Below are 16,498 nucleotides of genomic sequence, written 5' to 3'. Positions count from 1 at the left end.
TTGCCCTATCTCTAAATGTCATTCTATTCAGTTTCTAGGATTTTGTTTTTAATTAGAAGTATATACCAATTTAGTTATGAGCTTAGACACCTTAGTCCAACACCTTTCACCTCTAACTTTTATACATATTTAATCGGTTATTTTTCTGGTTTTCAGTCCAGTTGGAGTCGGTTTTCTCTTGAACCGGCTCGTTTGAACTAGGTTAGGGACCCATGTGGTTTTATATTCTAGACTTGCCACTGTATGAAATGTGAATATGAAATACATGTCATCACGAATAAACACACACAAAAAATAATTGTTGTCTTATGTGTGTCTTATACAAGTTTATACGGATTGTATATCACACAATATTTTTTCCGTTTTTAAATGGGAAAAATTATGTTTGACATGTGTAATACACAAAACAAGAATTTGAAATACGGGTCGACACAAATAAAAAAAATGAATTTTTAAAATGTATACACAAATAACGTATTTTGTGTTCATGTCGTCTAATGAATTGGCATATCTACCTCACAATATCTTCCCGCTTTCATCTAGTCATCCTCTCCTCCCCGTACCCTCAATAGAAACCGACTCCACCCACCTAATTGTAGTTGCACCGGTAAACTCCTTTGGGCATGGACATGCCATAAAAATCTTTCCTCTTACAGTTTATCAATGATCGAAGCCACTCTCAACAATTTTCTTATAACCATATTAAATATTTTGGTAAGTAATGTTACCACATATTCACCTTAACATTCTCATTTCCATCACTTCCATCTTCCTCCCATACTATTTCTTCATTGGAGAACATTTTGATTCATACAACATAGTTGCCTTAAGTAAGACCTTATAAAACTTCCCCTTCAATTTTAAGGGACCTTCTTGTCGCACAAGACCCATTTAGCTGGCCTCCACCTTAGCCAGCATGCCTTTATGTGGTGAGTAACATGTAACACAACCCTTCACCTTTATGGATCATAGACCTAAGTAATTACACTCTCATTTTGGGTGGAGGGCTTGTTATTCACAACTTATTTCTACTTCTTATTCGTTACGCTCTCGACTAAAGTTGCACCATAGATACTTTATCTTAACCGTATTTATCTTTCACTCTCTCTTTCTTCCAACATCTTTCTCTAGGTGTCCAACTTGGCATTCAAATCAAACCCATTCTTAGCTACCAAGACATTGTCATCGTAAAAAAGCATACACAAGGGCACTTCTCTTTATAAATCTCACGAGACATCTCATCCAAGATCTAGGCGAAGATATATGAGCCAAAAGTTGAACATGATGCCCAATTTCCACCGGGAGATATGTTGTGTCACTAATAGGAATTTGGACTCATGTCAACAACCGAAAATTCATTATCACGAATAGCCTCACATATTTCCTCAGGACATTTTTCGTTTCTCAAGTCTTCAAAATCACCTCTTGCGTTACACTATAATACACATTCTCGAGGTCGATAAAACCATATGACATTCTATATTTTTTTTCTCTATATTTCTCCATAAGACATCTAAGGAGGTGGATTGTCTCAATACTCGATCGTCCTGTCATGAAGCATAATTGGTTTTCTGATATAGTAGTAACATGTTGCAACCTAGCATGTAGCACTCTTTTGCATAGTTTCATATTATGACTATGGAGCTAAATACATATGTAGTTGTTACAACTTTGAGCATCACTAATGTTCTTGCAAATTGGAATGATCGTACTAGATCTTCACTCATCGGGTATCACAAGAGTCGCTAATATGATGTTAAAGAGGCTTGTGAGACATTATATATACTTCCTCTCCCCCAAAACACACCTATACACTAATAGGTATTTTGGTCTATGCATGCTGCTTTGTTTCTCCCCATCTTCCTCAAAGGTGTTTTCATTTGATCGCTACATATATTCATATAAGCATCCTCATTACAAGTTAGTAAAGTCTCTCTGGGGCCTTTCATGTTCTCGCCACCCTAGGAAACTCACAATCATTATATAAAGAAAGAAAACAACTGCCCATTTCCTCATAATATATTCGTCTTTCACTAGAACTCTTCCGATGTCATCTTTAATATTCGTAGCATTACCTAAGTCCTTTTGTCTCCTCCATATGGCTTTAGCTAGCTTGAAGATTCTATTCTCCCTTTCATTGGTGTCTAGTCTCCTATAAATCTCCACACATGCTAAGGCTTTAGCATAAGCCACCCTTTGTACGTATCCTTCACAACGGTTCTCTCCTCGTTCTTACTACACACAAAAATCTCCTTCGAATGACTTTTTTTGGACCTTAACCTTTAGACCTTCTCGCTCCATTATCACGATTCTCCCCAAATTATATTTGGCAACCCTAAAATCAAATTAAAATGGGTGATATTATATTAACAATTTCAAATTCAAGACTTTACCTCTTGGATTTTTTTGGTGACTTTCGACTATATAATCCTTGTAGCTTTTGTTATGCAATATTACATGATTAGTTCGAAAAAAAAAATAGAATTCAACATTATAAGATATAATATTTTTGTTATCTTTTGGGTATTTTTTTCAAATGGTAATCGGTAGTTGACAAAATGAAGCATGTGAAATACAACATACTGAGATATACGCGTCCCTTTTCCCCAAATACCCATTATTAACTATCCTTGAATTTCCTCATTTTCTCTACTCTCCTCTCCCATGGCGAAATTTTGAATCCTCATCCTTTCTCTACAGCATCTCGCTGCTTCTTTCAAATTATCCGTCTCTTCGCTTCAGTCTCTGCCTAATTTCATCGTCTTCATCACCAATAGTCAACAACGAGGTAGGTAAAAATCAGATGTATTACTTATATAGTTATATGTATGTATCGATTAAGAGCTGTTCTTTCAATCGTGTATTTTACTCGTCTTCGATTTAGATTTTTGGTTAACTATGACGCCGGTGACTTTATCGATCTATCTTTTTTGTAGAAAATAAGTATCTGAACATCTCTTTATCAGTTCTCCACGTTGAACTGGTTTTGATTCCGATTTCATTGTCAGATTCGTGGTTAGAATTGGTATTATTTTAATTTATTAATCTGTATTAGACGTTTCTCTTCTTTACAATTAGCTGGATTCGTTTTTATCTTCATTTTACCATGGAAGCTTCCTGCATCACATGTTTTTTTGTTCGTTTATTATTTTATCTTCAATCTTCAATTCGTTTGTGTTTTTGTAAATTTTGTGTGTTTGCATTTACAATGCATTAGATTAGATTATTCGAATCTCCTGGTTTGTAGCAATGATATTAGATATTATAAAAATCAAGCTTAAAATTTTTTGGAATTATTTACACATTATTATGTCGCTTTTTGATATTATTATAATTCGATTTCACTTTTTGGCCTTTTCTTAATTTGTTTTTTTGGTTCTTCTAGTTCAAATTCCTGACAACTTGCCGCTTAATTTTTTTTGCTTTACGAATCTGGAAAATATCTTTGCTCTCTTTAATTAACATTTAACATCAATTATTTGTCGTTGCATTTTAAAATTTGAAACAAAAACGATGTATTTGCTGTTTAATTAAAAATTAAAACAAATTAAATTAATGCGTTTGTATTATTATGATGTATGAATGCGGGAGAAACGCGTAGCTGGAATCAGCGATTTCCGGCACTTGTTTATTTCAGTCGGCGACCCTCCCCACGTATATTTTGCCGATTATTACTCTTAACTTAATTTTATAAAGCTACTCGCGCTTCAGAGCGCGTGAGTTTTACACCTTCTTCAGAAATGGATCCGTGTTCTTTAGAGTTGAGTGTATTTGTGACACGTTTCATGATACCTGCATTATTAGGTTTGGAAACTTGTAGATGAATATGCCTCATTTACATTTTACATTATAATAATATATAGTTCAGTTTCTTTTTTTTCTTTTTTATGATCCAAAATTGATGTAACTTTTTTCGATTAAAATATCTACTAGAGATTTCTTTGTTTTTGTTAAAAAATATTAGTAACTTTACGTTTGGTCCATAGATCTATCTTAAACATGCCGTTAATAATTGGATTATTAAAAAACAGATATATGTAATATGTTTACGAGAACATATAATCAACATTGGATCTCTTATCTTTTTTTATGATCATTATTGTTCTCGTTATAGTTTTATATTCCTGTCAACGTTTTCCAAAATATTCCGTCCTAATTTAGAGTTGAAAAGATTATTTCTTTGATTTTAAAGAGTCAAAGATGGAATATATTTTTAATGGACAGACCGATTGTTGATTTCAATAGCTACAAATGGACTATTACTACAACAACAAAGAAAAAGTCTTGGACAGCTGAGAATTCTTATTTTAATATTCAATCACGTTCTTCTTCCTCAATACTTTCTTGTTTCTTAATTGTAATAAATAATAATATTGTTTCCAAATTTCATCATGACCCTAAACATGAACAAGAATTTTCAATAATTTGAAGCCAAAATCAACCATGATTTTGGAACATGAGTTATGTTGAGATAAGTAAGTTGCAAAATATCTTCCTTATAGATCCTAAATTCCTAATTCTTGTTTTTTGTATTTTTAAATTCAGGTTTAAGTATTAGCTAGCCTCAAAAAGCACGAAACAAGCAAAATGGACTCATATGTGGTAAGCAGGCTGACTCCCATATAATCATAATGCTTTTAATGATATTATTAAATAATCTTTAATTTATTGATTGTTTAGTTTTATGTATATGTGATACTTATATATCATGTTGTATATTTTTGTGTTTCCAGGGTAAGTCGCATAAAGGTTATAGGAGGACAGAATCAAGAAATAAACATTCCTGGTGGTGGGATAGCCACATCAGCCCCAAAAACTCCAAATGGCTTGCTGAAAATGTCGAGGGTATGCAATTTAAATTCCAATTCTTTATACCATTTTTCACTTTTCCCAACATTTTTAACCAACAAATTAGAATATTTGCATAAACTACCCATTGTGTATTGATATCAATCGTATAAAGCTCCTTGAAAGTATCCCATGTTCATTCATAATACCCTCAAACAGGAAAAAACTTTTTGCCTTTTTTTATTCTTTTTTTTTAGGAAAAAAGTTGGATTTGAACCACGAAAATGTAGGTATCAACACGTAATAGTCAAATGCCACTAAAACTAAATACTTTTTTCTACATTAAAGGCAACTCCTTCTCATGGAAGTTGATGTCATGTCCCCACTTTTGGTTCCTTAGTGGCTGTCATAGTTGTTCCTGTAAATCTCCACACTTTCTAGTGATCTAATCTATCTGGGCCCCTCAAATAAACCATCTTTAATTCAAACAACCTATCACATTTCCAAACGCCCAAAATCTTAAATCATACTCTCAACAAAAACACTTGTTGATTGCAGAAATGGACCAAAGCGTAAAACGCATGTTAAAGCTAATTGAAGAAGAAGGAGACTCATTCGCCAAAAAAGCCGAAATGTATTACCAAAAAAGACCCCAACTCGTATCTCATGTCGAAGAATTTTACCGCATGTACCGATCATTAGCCGAACGATACGATAATGTAACCGGTGAGTTACGTAAAAACATCCCTTCAGATCTCCAGTCCCAAGGGTCCGGAGTCTCAGACGTGAGCTCCGAACCACCTCTGGGTTCGAATTCGAATTCGAACCCCCAGCGCGGGTCCCGGTCTACTGGGATCCGAGCTGCAGGGTTTGATGTGTTTCTCAAAAGCGGTGGGAGTAGTTCCGATTTGGGAACCAAAGAAGGCGACGAGACGTCGACTTTGGATTCGGAATCGGAATCCGACGACTCGTCGGTTAACAACTACCCGATTCCGTTGGAATCCGAGGTCAGGAATAAGAACGATCACGTCGAAGAGGAACTACGAGTTGCAAACGAGAAGATACGTGAGTTGACAACCGAGCTTCAAAAATACGAATCGATGCCGCCGCCGCCACCACCACCTCAGCATTCCGATTCCGAAGGTGGAATTGTGAATGCCGGTTTGGAAGAGCAACAACGCAAGATTCAATCACTCGAGATTGATTTGAAAGTAACAAAACAAAAGGTTTTGGAATCAGAGGAGGAAGTGAAAAGATTGAGACACGAGCTCCAGAACAATGCGGCTCAGAAGGAGATTTCGAGTTGGAAATTGAAATTCGAGAAAGAGAAACGGGAAGTGGCGAAGATGAACGGTCGGGTAACGCGGTACAAAGAGAATTTATCGGAACGGGATCGGGAAATCCGGGCGATGAGGGAAACGTTATCCAACGCGAATAAAACATTATCAGAAGAGAATTTTCAACTTGAAGAACAAGTCACCAAGTTGTTGAAAGAACGCGCACTTTTGGAAGATGTCATCAAAGAATGGGATTTACGGTGTCAGTGTTCCGAAGAGGAGCTTCGAAGACTTAAGATTGTGAACACCGGAATGGAATCCGAGATTGAGGAGTTGAAGTCTAAAGTGTTGGAACTCGATGAATTAGTGGTTTCGAAAGATGCGGAAATCGAGGGTTTGTGTGGGCATTTGAGGGAGTTGCATTTGGAGCATGTGGAGTTGGTTGATGGAATTGAGAAGTCAAAGAAGTCAATAGAGGAGTTAAGGTGTAGTGGAATGGAATTGGAGAGAGAAATTGAGAGGCAAAGGGAATTGATTGAGGAAGGAGGTGAGGAGAAACGGGAGGTGATACGACAGCTGTGTTTTTCACTTGAGCATTATAGAGATGGATATCAGATGTTGAGACAAGCGTTTACGAGTCGAAATAAGCGACACCTGGTGATGACATAGTAAGTAAGTAATTATTAATTATATAATACTGTAATTAATTTACAGTTGGGGGTTGATTTTGCAAATTTTGAGTTTATGTGGGACTAGTGTGTAACTAAGTTAAGGCTTGAAACCTCTTATTATGGACTATTTCTGTCATGTATCATCTTTAATATATATATCTTCCATTTCAAAAAAGATATATATTTGATTGTGTTTAGCATATGAACTTGAAAATTGAAAATATAGCTTGTATCTTATGCTCAAAGGTGCAATTTAATAAAACTTAACTAAAAAAAAAAGATAAAATACGAATTGAGTTCAAAGCTTCCCAATATGTATTTTATTCATACGACTCTTAAATAGTTCTAGATTCTAGAATTGGATTATAAATGTGGGGAGAGGTCGATATGAGAACGACAAAAAAGTTAAAAGAACCATAAAGAGCTAAATTTAATTATTGTTGATTTCTAATTCAAAAGCCACGGCCCATGATCAAAAGAAGTTGTTGGCCGATTTTGTTGAAAACGAGGGTAAATTGGTATTTAAGCATTCGAATCCAATAACAACATTCATTAAATTTTCTTTAATATACCCTTGAAACAGCTTCTTCTTTTTATTCCTTTTAACTATATCGTCTAAAAAAACAAATATATCAAAAAGAAGATACTTCTTTTAAAGTTGATTTCGATAAAGCCTTTGATTCACTAAACTGGGATTTCCTTGACTCAAATCTAGTGAACATGGGATTCGGTAACAAAATGAGAATGTGGTTAAAAGGATGCCTTGTTTCCTCCAAGTGTCCTCAGTACTTGTAAAAGGTTGCCCAACCGAAGAATTCTCGATATCCAAAGGTGTCAAGGGGATCCACTCTCACCATTCCTGTTCATTATAGCAATGGAGGGACTTAGTGTAGCGATGAAGTCGGCGTGTGAGCTAGGCATTTTCCATGGGATTAATTTGCCAAATGGGGGGCCAACACTCTCCCATTTGTTATACGCGGATGATGCCCTTTTCTTGGGGGAGTGGTCGAAACAAAACATAAATAACCTATCACGCATCTTACACTGCTTCCACGTTGCATCGGGGCTTAGAGTCAACTTCAATAAATCTAGAGTATCTGGAATTGGTGTTGACACACAGGAGGTGACAAATTGGGCGAGACCTCTCGGCTGTGAACCATCCTCCCTTCCTTTTACCTATCTTGGTGTCCGGGTTAGTGCCAATATGAAGTTGAAGAAACATTGGAAACCGATCATTGACAGATTCAAAGAAAAACTTTCAAAGTGGAAATCCAAAAATCTATCATTCGGCGGCAGACTGACCCTCGTCCAATCAGTCCTAGGAAACCTCCCGACTTATTATTTATCTTTATTTGTGGCTCCAGAGGGCGTCATCGAGACACTTGAAAGGTTGAGGAACAGATTCCTTTGGGGTGGATCAGATGATAGGGAGGTTATTCATTGGATTTCGTGGGACAAAGTGACAGCTTCTAAAGACTCGGGTGGCCTTGGCGTTGGCACAATAAAGGCTCTGAACATATCCCTCATTATGAAGTGGTGGTGGAAGCTTAGAACTAAACATGGACAATTATGGGCAACGGTCATCTATAGTGTGCACAACCTCCGTTCAAAACCTGATGACTGTTACTCGATGAAGACTTTACCCGGGGTATGGAACAATATTGCAAGTATAAAGAATGATCTCATGGAAAAAAAACATCCATGTTTGTTCAGTGATTTCCAAGCAACAAGGTCCCACAAGTGAAATCTGGAAATGTGGCTTAACACCGGATGGCTCATATACAGTGTGTGCCATGAGGAAAAAATGGGATTATAAGTCCCCTATCATTAACTCTAATTTTCATTGGCTTAAAGAAATACCACTGAAAGTATCATGTTTCATTTGGAGGGCGCAAGCGGGCAGAATTCCAACCGCCAATGAACTGTCAAAAAGAGGGGTAATTGTGGAAACATTGACATGTCGAATGTGTGAGGAGATAGAAGAATGTCCAGACCATACTCTTGTGGCATGCTCTTATGCAACGATGGTCACAGAGGGGATATTGAGATGGTGCAGGGTGCAAGCTGGAAGTTTTCATAAGGTGAATCACATTCTAGAGTTTGCTGCCAAGTGGGGGTCGTGTTTAAAAAGGAGGATTTTTATGGCCATTTGTTACTGTATGCTATGGTCTATTTGGAAAGCAAGAAACGATAGAGTTTCAAGAAAAACCGGCTGCCACCCAATAAAGTCATAGATATTGTCAAATCTATGACTTTTCTTTGGGTGAAAAACATGGGTAAAATGAAGGAGTTAGCCTGGGCAAACTGGTCTCAATGCCCTTTTCTTAATCTGTAATTTCAGTTGTCTTTTGTTGTTTTATTTTTGTGTTGTTCGTGCTTCTGTGTTTTGCCACTAGCTTTATGTGGCTTGTATTGTTACTATCCCTGTTACTTTTCTTTTTCTAATATTAATTTATTGGCCGGTTCCAAAAAAAATCAAAATGCATAATTATTCATTTTTTAGGACGAAATATTAATATCGATATATTTTTATATTACAAGAGAATGATTAACATATCATTTATATTAACCATTCACATGAGAATAAATATGGTGTACAATGAAAAATAATTAGATATTATAGGTTCACTAGTATACACCATCATCATTTTCATGTAAATACTAAATATCGAGGATTGTCATGTGTATGTTCTCATGTTAATTAATGATTACAGTGTGAAATGAACTTATGATATCTAATGGTTTCTCGTTGTACATTATTTTTTTTAAATGAACTTATAATATCTAATGATTTCTGGTTGTACATTGTTGTCTTTTTAAGTGAAGGGTGATGATGGACGATTGTATGTATATAATCATTGTTTATGGTGAATCTCACAATATCCGACGCTTTTTTGTTGTACGTTGTGAAAAATGAATATCAACATTGACGATGGTGCAAGACCTTCAAATTTTTAGGGCCTATTTTTTATATATCTATTTATATTGTTATAAAAAAAAGTGTTTGATATTAAGTCGTCGTAAGCAGCAATAAAAAGAAAAAACAAGATTGGAACCAAGATTGGTGTAGAAGAAAAAAAATTCCAACCGATTATTCATGAATCTAAACAATTAATCATTTTTAACTTAAAAAAATTATTGTTAAGAGCCTCATTTTATTGTCTGGAGCCTCAAATCAACTTGAATCGGCCGTGTAACGATCTCATGTGAATGACCATCATAATCTTATGATATTAAAAAAAAATGTTGTATGTCATGCTTATTCTCATGTGAATAATAAATATAAACACAATATCTCTCTGTGAAAAAATTATAAATTGAACAAAAGTCCGTATGTTTTCACAAAAAATTGATTTTGATATTGCATTAATTTTGTTACAATTTAGTATTAAGTTTTCCGATTTTTTCAATGTTTGACCAATTAACAGTCTTTGGTGACATGACACTAACATGGTATGTTTATGTTTTATTTTTTTGTGACATCACATTCCGGAATTTCAATTTTTACGACAGTTATAATATTTACATAAAAATCACTATGGGCATTTTTGACACGGAACGTTTGAAAACTTTGAGAGCTTCTAGCTTCTAGTATTTGACAAAACGTTTCATTAGCGAAAAACCAAGTTGACCGATTAAGTGGTTAACATTGCAAAAATTGGAACTAAATTATAACAAAATTAATACAACATCAAAATCAATTTTTTGTGAAAAGTGAAAACATGGCGACTTTTGTCAGATTTGTGCAATTCCACCTATGTCCCTCCCTAACTCCTAATTCCAGCGAGAAGCCCTTGGTTCTTGATCAATAGTTGAACTTGAAACCAGTTGTTAAGGACTTAAGGGTCTCGGCCTTTTGTGGTTCTTACTGAACCTCTCCCAACAGATGTAATAGTATAGTTTTGTGGTGTAACTAAACCTAATACACTAGTTATATATAAATAAAATTCAAAAAATGTTTCTGGCAACCACGTTTCACCCTTACAAAAAAAATTAAAAAATAAATAGTCACCAAAAAGCATTGATGAGAAATACGAAAGCAAGCAAGCAAAGTACATGTACATGAGACAAAATTGGAGGGATTTTGTTTTGTAGTTTATAAGTAGTAATATAGCAAGTCCATGTCCTAAAAAAACAAGTTTGAAATGCAGATGCATCAGATTATACACAGCAGAGCAGCAGCCTACGGTATCTACCAACCTCTCTCTCTCTCTCTCTCTCTCTCTCAACCTACTTCACCTTCTTATTGCAATGCTATCACATTTCAATAATGAGATATCTTTTTTTTTTTTCTTTTTTCTTGTTTAAAAGTCTAGTGGTACCGCGGAGTCATGGAAAAGTAGTAGAGACTTTACCACCTTTAATCGTCCCATGCATCATCAGCGGAACCCTCATTCTTGATCATGGCATTGGGAGCCGGGGAAATCATGTACTTGTACTTGTCTTCCACATTTATGGATGATATTGTTGCTGGCAGCTTTGATTGTGCCATCCGAGCCTCTTTCTGTGCTGCTGCTGCTTCTCTCTCCTTCCTCCGTGCAACCTACACATCACATCTCTTTATCATTATTATTATATTCTCTTAAAAGAAAAACTAAGTGTATGTATGTATGTATGTACCTTGCCAGTGGCAAAAGCTACAGTGTTCCCAGATTGAACGTCTGCTATTGCTTTCCTTATTTGCGATACAAGAAACTGAAACACATACCATACATCATATTTAGTTACTAGTATTAAATTTTCATTTGCTCAGAATCAATTGTTGCAATTAATTTCGGATAGGGAAAAAAAAGGATAAGGAAAAGGTAAAACCATATCACGGTCTGTATAGAATGAAGTAGCTCTTCCTGTTGATCCTGCACGCCCTGTCCTTCCAATTCGGTGCACATAGTCCTCCATTGTCTGAAATCAAACCCAACCCAACACAGATAAATGCTACTCACTTTCCCTTCCATAATCCCAATCCCATTTTATTTACTCTTTTACTAATAAACCTCATAAAGGATTCTGATTCTCTCTCCAAAAACTATATTATAGTAATACCTTTGGAAGGTCGAGGTTAACTACATGAGCAACTCCTGTAACATCTAGACCACGAGAGGCAACATCAGTAGCAACCTGCAGTGCAAATCCCAAACACACAAACAAACTTATTATTTATCATCACAACCCTACCCTACCATTCATTATTTATATTTATGAAATTGCGAGTTGTGACATACCAAGATGTTAGTGGGACCATGTCTAAAATCACGGAGTGCACCCTCTCTTTCGCTCTGAGTTCGGCCTCCATGAAGAGCAACAGCATTTAAACCCTGAGCTACCAAAGCTTCAGCTACTTCATCACACCTTGTCTACATCCACATCCAAACAATAAATAACCAATTTTCAAAATAAAAAAATAAAAATATCTGCAATACAATACTTTACCTTCCGTTCAACAAATACAATTGTTAAGGGAAATGGGTGGCCTAATTTTTCAGCCAATGCAGCCTCCTCAACAAGCAAAGATAGCAACCGATCAATCTGCAATTACAAGTACAAAATCTTAATTATTCCTAATGCTGCAGAGATTGGTAGTATCAAAACTAACTGAAATATATGAGTATTTTTCAAGTTTTATGATATGTACAGCTGCCCAAGATGACATGACAAAAACATTTTACAAAAAAATCATGGTTTTACAAGTGTTGCACAATAAAGAATCAAACACAGCAATAGTTTTCTGGAAAAAGATGACTGTAACTCAGAAAATACAATAATATATATATACCATATAGAGTAAATTAACAAATGAATAAATACATAAAAGGCCTCTATATTTCATGTTGGCATGCCAACACAAACTTTATTAATAAAATTTACCATGTCAAAGAAACAAGTATCAAGACACAAAAAAATAAAAGGAATAAGCCAATAAACATTCAGATTGATATTTGAATAATGATCAAGAAAAAACACAACATTCAATATCTTGATTATCAAAATTAACTGTGCCAATTAGTTGGGTCCAACATTATTATAAGTATGATTTAATGAACCTAAAATCAAAATTGGCATACCTTTTCACTTTCGGAAATCTTCTCCAATGTTTGGGATACATTCTCTGTTGGGCTGCTCACTTTTCCAACCTTCACTTGTACTGGATTTGTCAAATATTCCTGAAATTCATACCACACAAGGGAAGTTTAGTTCACGAAACAAATTCACATAATATTAGGATCTACTACCAATATCAAGCTTCATTGTGCAGACGATTTGTCATAAAATGCAATTACTTTTTTATCATGATTAATAAAATATATAACTCAGAATGACCGAAAAGAGAATATATTATCAGATGAACCTGTGCTAGTGCTTCAATCTCCACTGGCATAGTTGCACTGAACAACAGTGTCTGATGCTTTTCTGGAAGATTATGCATCACCTAAAAATAAGCAAAAACCAAACAAATTAAATTTCTTTTGTTTATCATCAAATTACTAAAGCCTATATGTATATATATGTATGATACTTATATACACACACACACACACACACAGATACATATGTACATGCACTGGAATTTTAAATGCTAGACATATAAAAGATATTTCAACAGTGCCTATTTTCCAAAAAGCAACTCTATGAAGTTGGCAATGACATTGACATTAAAACACAATTTACCTCTCTTATTTGAGGTTCAAACCCCATATCAAGCATTCTATCTGCTTCATCAAGAACAACATATGAAATCCGTGTGAGAGATGTGTTTCCCTGTTGTAAATGATCAATAAATCTTCCAGGAGTAGCAACCACAATTTCCACTCCTGCCCTTAGCTCAGACCTCTGTTACACATCCACAAAACAAAATACAAAAATATAAACTTCTGATGCATCTATAAAAACCCACAAGATAGTATATTGAAAGTTGTATAAAGTGACTCTAAACAATTAACCACTTGTCAAAAAAACATGAAAATTTGCTTCTTGCAACAGTTGTTTAGATAAACAGTCATATAATCCACGTGAAACACCAATGCAAAAATCAGTCACCTGGTCAGCAATGTTTGTTCCACCCACAACGATTGCAGTTCTGAAAGACTCCACAGATTGACTGAAAGCTTTCACCTGTAACAATCCCATGAAACATGTAAACCTTCTACATTGGACATGCATATAATATAATCAAATCAAACACAAGTCAAAAGCAGTTTCAAGAATTACAATAAATTTATACTAATCACTAAAGCCCTCTTCAACATATAGATAATAGCTCAGAGCTTATGAAAAAGTAGTACACTGTATGATCAAATGACTAGGATGTACAGTGTATGCAATAAGCAAAAAGGAATCTTTGATGAAGTCACTAGTTGTCATATTAAACACTTGAACTTTAACAAGTGTAGTGTTTATGAAGCTATGTAGAAGTGCATATAAATCAACCATAAGGTACCTTACCTCTTTCTCTATCTGCTGTGCAAGCTCTCTGGTGGGAGCCAGCACTAGTGCTAAAGGACCATCTCCCCTCCGAACAGGTGGCTGAGCTATACAATGCTGCAAATGTAAAAGAAATAAACAGAAATGAAAAAAACCACAAGTCATCACATAAATAGTAGCTCATTGTATAAAATAATTTATTATAGCACAAGTATACTTGATGATTTTCATGAAGTGGTACCTGTATCATGGGTATTGTGAAAGCAGCAGTTTTGCCACTGCCTGTTTCTGCACAGCCTAAAAGATCCCTTCCACTTAGAGCAACAGGCATTGCCTGCGCCTGTATAGAAGTAGGTGTTGTGTATTCATGAATAGCAATATCCTTCATGATGCTTGAGGCCAGACACTGCAGATGTTAGAGAAAATGCATTACATCAGTCATCAATTAGTAGAAATTAATCAAATAACATATTGTATGAGACAGAAAAGGCATGTCAAATATATATAACTTGGTTACCATATCTGTAAAGGATTCAATTGGTGCAGGTGCTGCAGGGGAGTCAGGTGTAACAGTAACATCAACATTGAGTCGTAATCTGACCTCTTCTATCTGCAGAATTATAAAAATAAAAATAAAATAAACATATCATCTCTTAGCAAATTAATAAAAACAAACTCCATAAAAGCTAGTGAAACATCAATGACAAGTAAACAGCCAACTGATCATCTTTCAATGAAAGTCTGCTTTATTGTGAAAAGTAATCATAAAATTATGACAGTAGTGAGCCCTCCATGTTCAGCATATGTAACATGGAGGGGCTACTTGATTGACATAAGAGGTCCACAGTTTCAAATAGATACCACATAAACCAGATTTTATAAATGCACTTCTTTATCTCTGTTAACCATCATTTAAATTGTCATAGAAAATGTGACATTAACCATGCCCAACTTTTAGTTTTAAATCTCCTTCGGGTAACTTAACAACTCATTAGCATAACCAAGTCGCCACTGATCTCTAGCTAACATAATGTGATAATATATTCCTCAAAGTGCATAACATAGTTGTATGAAATTCTCAAAATGAGTAAACATGTTATGCTGTTTAAGGCACACTTTGGTTCATTTTGTAGGAGCACATAAGATCCCTACCCTAACTCCTAAAGTAGACAATTAGCTGTCCGGGATCATAGATTGTGTACTAGTGTATTATATTAATTGATTCTCCCTCTATGTACCAAAACCATAGATGCATCTGTTCATTTGGAGGAAATTTGGAGATTTTAAATCTCAAATTTATAGCATATATATGATAGAACCTAATAAATTTGTACATTTGGTGAGAATGCTAGAATTTTAGAGGATCAACTCAAAAGGTTGAAACTCAACATGTGTCCCTAACTTCAAAACTGAGGAAGTAATGCTTATTATTTTTATTCTATGAAAAAATTATCACGTCTTTTGATAAACCAGATAATCGAAGACTCCAGATATGCTTCGTATGAATACAATCATTTCACGATTCAACTATAGAGACGCTTAAAAACTCTAAAAATGCCCTAAAACTGAAATTAAAACCAGAACAAGAAACAGTTATGCGGTAAGGATCATTTCATCTTTAATTAAGAGCGTTAGTTCTCAATCAATCTCATAACCGAAACAGTTGTCACGCACAGTTGAAAAATAAACAAGTTTTCCTAAAAACAACGTCGAATACGTAACCTGCTCGGGTTTAAGACGTAGAACGCGTTCAGAAGGCTTCCATTGAGGAAGCACTACGTTAGGAACAGCGAGGGCTCTCGACGGTTGGATGTGGTTGTTGGCTGAGCTCCGTCTAGGAGTTGAATTAGAAAAGGCATTGTTATTGGATTTAGAGTTAAGTTTGTGGTTTGTGGTGATGTTATCTACGTTTGTGGGGGTGACGGTGGTGGTGGTGGTGGTGGCTGTGGCTGTGGCGGTGACGGTGGCGGCGACTGACTTACGGAGGTGAGGAGGCACATAAGACATTGTTTGGATGGATGAGTGTGAAGAGTGTGTGTGTGTGTGAGAATTGGTCTGCTGCGGTTGATGTTCAATCTTAAGTCCGAATCTCAGCGAAGTAGACATGCCATTAGGATTATCTCGGAACAGTATCTTGAAATTAGGGTTTATTTTTCAAAACTAAAAATATTTGGGATATTTCAAATCTCATTCTCAATTTCTAATCAACGAAAAAAATCGCATAAAATTCATTACGCTTTAAAAAAAAAATATGACACTTATTTTTTGTTTCAATTTATTCGATAAGTTTTCTAATCCTAAAAATAAAAGTTTTTTTGTCACATGTAATCACCTAATTCAATA

General features: G+C 35.2%; 2 protein-coding genes across 4 annotated transcripts; one reads left to right on the top strand and one right to left on the bottom strand.

Annotated features, from left to right (window-relative positions):
* Positions 1-2,589: 2,589 nt before the first annotated feature.
* On the top strand, positions 2,590-6,973 carry NET4A (Kinase interacting (KIP1-like) family protein). 3 transcript variants are annotated; one of them, XM_079049736.1, is made up of 4 exons: positions 2,590-2,788; positions 4,546-4,602; positions 4,734-4,845; positions 5,347-6,973. In XM_079049736.1, exons 2-4 carry the CDS (start codon positions 4,588-4,590, stop codon positions 6,732-6,734), a joined length of 1,515 nt encoding a protein of 504 aa, XP_078905862.1. In that variant the 5' UTR covers positions 2,590-2,788; positions 4,546-4,587; the 3' UTR covers positions 6,735-6,973. The 3 variants fall into 3 exon arrangements, with proteins under 3 accessions (XP_078905862.1, XP_078905863.1, XP_078905864.1); XM_079049737.1 differs by having other exon boundaries at positions 2,590-2,792; XM_079049738.1 differs by lacking the exon at positions 2,590-2,788 and adding an exon at positions 2,955-3,025.
* Positions 6,974-10,809: 3,836 nt separating this feature from the next.
* LOC145113673 (DEAD-box ATP-dependent RNA helicase 20-like) lies at positions 10,810-16,297 on the bottom strand. The gene is made up of 14 exons (XM_079049735.1): positions 15,878-16,297; positions 14,673-14,765; positions 14,397-14,561; positions 14,177-14,272; positions 13,772-13,846; positions 13,403-13,564; positions 13,083-13,163; positions 12,799-12,897; positions 12,167-12,262; positions 11,959-12,090; positions 11,780-11,854; positions 11,549-11,638; positions 11,357-11,431; positions 10,810-11,279 (listed from the first exon to the last, which is right to left on the bottom strand). Exons 1-14 carry the CDS (start codon positions 16,259-16,261, stop codon positions 11,097-11,099), a joined length of 1,806 nt encoding a protein of 601 aa, XP_078905861.1. The 5' UTR covers positions 16,262-16,297; the 3' UTR covers positions 10,810-11,096.
* Between the last annotated feature and the right edge of the window lie 201 nt (positions 16,298-16,498).

The sequence above is a fragment of the Lactuca virosa genome, chromosome 5 (assembly GCF_052849685.1).
Source record: "Lactuca virosa cultivar CGN04683 chromosome 5, Lactuca_virosa_CGN04683_v6, whole genome shotgun sequence".
In the NCBI taxonomy this organism is placed as follows: domain Eukaryota; kingdom Viridiplantae; phylum Streptophyta; class Magnoliopsida; order Asterales; family Asteraceae; genus Lactuca; species Lactuca virosa.
Note: the sequence above shows the minus strand (reverse complement) of the source record. Positions and strands in the feature narration are given on the sequence as shown.